Source organism: Hypanus sabinus, chromosome 3 (genome assembly GCF_030144855.1).
Source record: "Hypanus sabinus isolate sHypSab1 chromosome 3, sHypSab1.hap1, whole genome shotgun sequence".
NCBI lineage: Eukaryota > Metazoa > Chordata > Chondrichthyes > Myliobatiformes > Dasyatidae > Hypanus > Hypanus sabinus.
The window spans coordinates 137110499-137113783 of NC_082708.1; the positions used below are offsets into that span (position 1 = coordinate 137110499).

At 55.4% G+C, this 3285-nt stretch overlaps 1 protein-coding gene across 1 annotated transcript; it reads right to left on the reverse strand.

The window, feature by feature from the left end:
• Window positions 1–462: 462 nt before the first annotated feature.
• LOC132390936 (protein dispatched homolog 1-like) lies at window positions 463–2742 on the reverse strand. Its single transcript, XM_059963473.1, is given in 1 exon segment — window positions 463–2742. A coding segment is annotated over 1 exon segment (2280 nt).
• Between the last annotated feature and the right edge of the window lie 543 nt (window positions 2743–3285).

Sequence of the window (3285 nt, forward strand, 5' to 3'; positions counted from 1 at the left end):
GGTTTTGGTTCATGCTGTCCTGAGGAATTGCCTTCACAAGGGGCTGGAAGTGGAGGCTGGGGCCAATAGGAGGTCCAGAAGGAGCTCTGTCAGTCAGCTTTAACATGCACGCTTCTCCATGGCCCTGGGAGGGGCACAGAGGCTCCCAGGAATGGAGACAGTTTGCAGGACTGTCTGCACACTTCTCCATTGGCCACTGGGCTTGCAGAGGCTCCACTGGATCCAGTTACCCCCTGGGCCAAGGGAAGGTCCACTGGATCCAGTTGTTCCTGAGTTGGGAGGGTCCACTGGCTCCTGAGGTGCTACTGGATGGAGAGTGTGCACTGGCCCCAGTTGTCCCTGGGTTGGATCACTGGCCCCCAAGATCCACTGGTTGTGTCCGTAGTTCCCCTTCAGGTCTTTAATGGGGGTTGATATGGTTATGCCCTCCGCCCTTCTCCCCCGAGTACCCCAGAGGGCTGCTCAGTCCCAGTGGCAGGAGGAGGGGTGGCAGGCTGGTAGGCAGGTGCCCGGCTCCCATTGAAGAGCCAGGGTCAGACATCCCGACACCCTTGGGTCCCCCAGCCAGCGGCTCCAGCTCAAAGTCCTCGGGCCGGGGCCCCCCGCTGGGCGTGGTGTGGTGGGGGGTGGAGGGGGGCGGGCTCCGCCAGCGGGCAAGGGTATCTGCCCGCAGGAGCCCTGTGGCCCCAGGCAGCGGCACAGGCACTAGAAGAAGAAGGTGGCAAAGCCCCAGCTAACGCACATGATAAGCATCATGAAGGTGCCTAGCTGGGTGTAGGCCAGCACAGTGGAGGGCATCATCATGGCCCCTGCTACAAAGCTGGTCAGCGCAGCCATGGCGATCGCTGAACCCATACGGCTGAGTGAAAAGACCACCTTGCCCTCACGATCGGCCTCAGGGGCAAGCCGGTAGGCCACCCCATAGTGTACGGCAAAGTCGACTGCCAGACCCACAGCCACCGAGATGGTAACTGACTCCAGCACGTTGAGCTCCCATCCCAGCAGCACCAGGGAGCCAACGGTGACGAAGATGGTGCCGGCAATGGAGGCGATGACGTAGAGGCTGATCACCAGGTTGCGTGTGGTCAGCAGCATGACGCCGAAGGCCATGGCCACCGACAGCCCCATGGCTACCAGGGTGCTGTCAGACAGGCTGTCCTGCAGGTCGAAAAACTCCAGGCCACTGACAAACCAGCCCTGGCTGAGTCCAGCGGGGGCTCCTCTCAGCTCCTCCGACACCCAGGCGTCCACCTCGGCATAGAAGCGGCTCATCTTCTCGTAGGCCAGGGTGAAGAGGTAGGTGCTCTGGAACTCCAGCACCACAGCCCGGATGGTGTCATTGATGTCGAAACGGGGGCCGGGGGTCTTGCTGTCCAGGTGGTAGCCTGTGCTGCGCTCGAGCTCCATTATGGCCCGCTTGATGCACAGCTCAAAGACCTCCTGCTTGTAGGGGAAGGTGGACTGGCTGCAGCAGGGGTAGAGGCTGGGCTCCTCACAGTCCTGGTTCTCCATCCACTGCCGGAAGGTCTCCACAAAGCAGCTGGTGAAGTCCTGCTCCTCGCTCTGCCGGTAGAAGGTTTGGTTCCTCAGCTGCTGGCAGAAGTGCAGCAGCCACAGCTGGGAGGCCGGGCTGGCCACGTTGAAGGTGGAGTCCAGCACCAGCCGTCCCTTGTTGTGGGGGTTGAGGGGGTCGCCGGTGTCCACTGGCAAGACGCCCCACACCAGGGTGATAGGCAAGTGCAGCTCCTCACCGTGGTGGACCCGCTCGAAGACAAAGAGGCGGCGGAACTCGGCGTCATAGCGCTCGAAGGGGTGGGATGACTGGAAGACTTGGAACTCAGAGAGCTCCAGCGAGGGCAGCTTCATCTTGGGGTCAATGCAGACGATGTACGCGCCGCCCACGGTCAGCGCCAGGAACCAGCACAGCCAGATGTAGCGGAACTTGATGATGATGCACGGTAGTACCTTCTCAAAGAAGACGTGGGAGGTGTGGGAGGCGGCCTGCAGGAGGCGGTGGAGCCGGTGATGCAGCTGGGCGGGCCAGCCGTGGTACCGTGCCCGCCCGTCCCCACACTGGAACAGGTGCAGCAGGCAGCGCTCATGCAGCACCACCACTGCTGGCAGCCAGGTCACCATCAGCACGTAGTTGACCAGGATGGCAGTGCCGGCGTATACCCCAAAGCACCAGATGGCAGTGATGTTGCTGACGTAGTTGGCGTAGAAGGCAGCGGCGGTGGTAAAGCTGGTGACAAACATGGAGAGGGCAGCGTGGTTGAGGGTGATGCTCATGGTCTCCACCAGCTCCGCCTGGGGATTGTCGAACTTAGTGTGGTTCCACACATCGTCGGCCCCGATCCCCACTAGGATGATCAGGGCAGTGAGGTTCATGAAGGGGAAGAACTTGAAGCCAAAGACTATCCGGTAGAGGAAGTAGGAAACAATGAGGGAACTGATGATGGCAAACATGGTCATCAGGCTGATGAACATAGACCTGGTGTAGATGCACATGATCAGGAGGACAATCACAATGGCTATGGCAGGATACACTGTATCCATCAGAAGGTAGTCCTGGAACAAGTTGTGCTTGATCCCATCCGAGCAATTCCAGTTCTCAAAGTTGTCCAAATAAATGTCCATCATGCTCTTCCCCTTCTTGGTGGGGATGAACAGCATGTTGTACTTCAACGCTGGAATCACGTTGGGAAACCCTGCTTTAAATGAATCCATCTCTTTGATGGCCATTTTATTTGAGATATCAATTGACAAAAGTTAATTTCCCACCAGTTTGTAACTAAAATGGAGTTGATTTCCTTCTTCAAAGAAGTTCATACTAAATTGAGGTCAAGGTCAATTTCTAAGTTTACATCATGGGATTCATGCTCACAGTGGATTGTCTTTACCGTCTATCACAACTTCAGTAAAAGTTCTACAAAACATCTTGAGAATTGGTCTACCTCAGTGTGTAGTGGTTGCACAGTATTTTCACATAAATTTGGGCAGATAATTGGGAATTTCCCTATGGTCTTCAATCAGTTTTTGGTGCAAAATGGAAATGTTTCACACTAGCATTGATATTGCAGGGTGAATGCTGGCTTAATGAGCTCAAATGGCACACTTGCGTTCAGTTTGAAAATTAATTTCTGCTGTTTAAAAACTATTTTGGAAACTAACTAATAGCCAAATAAGTTGACTCACAAGCCCACTGTTATTTCAGGATTACTATAAAATATTTATTTTTATTTATTTAGAGCTACAGTGAAGAATTGGCTCTTCTGGCCCTTCAAT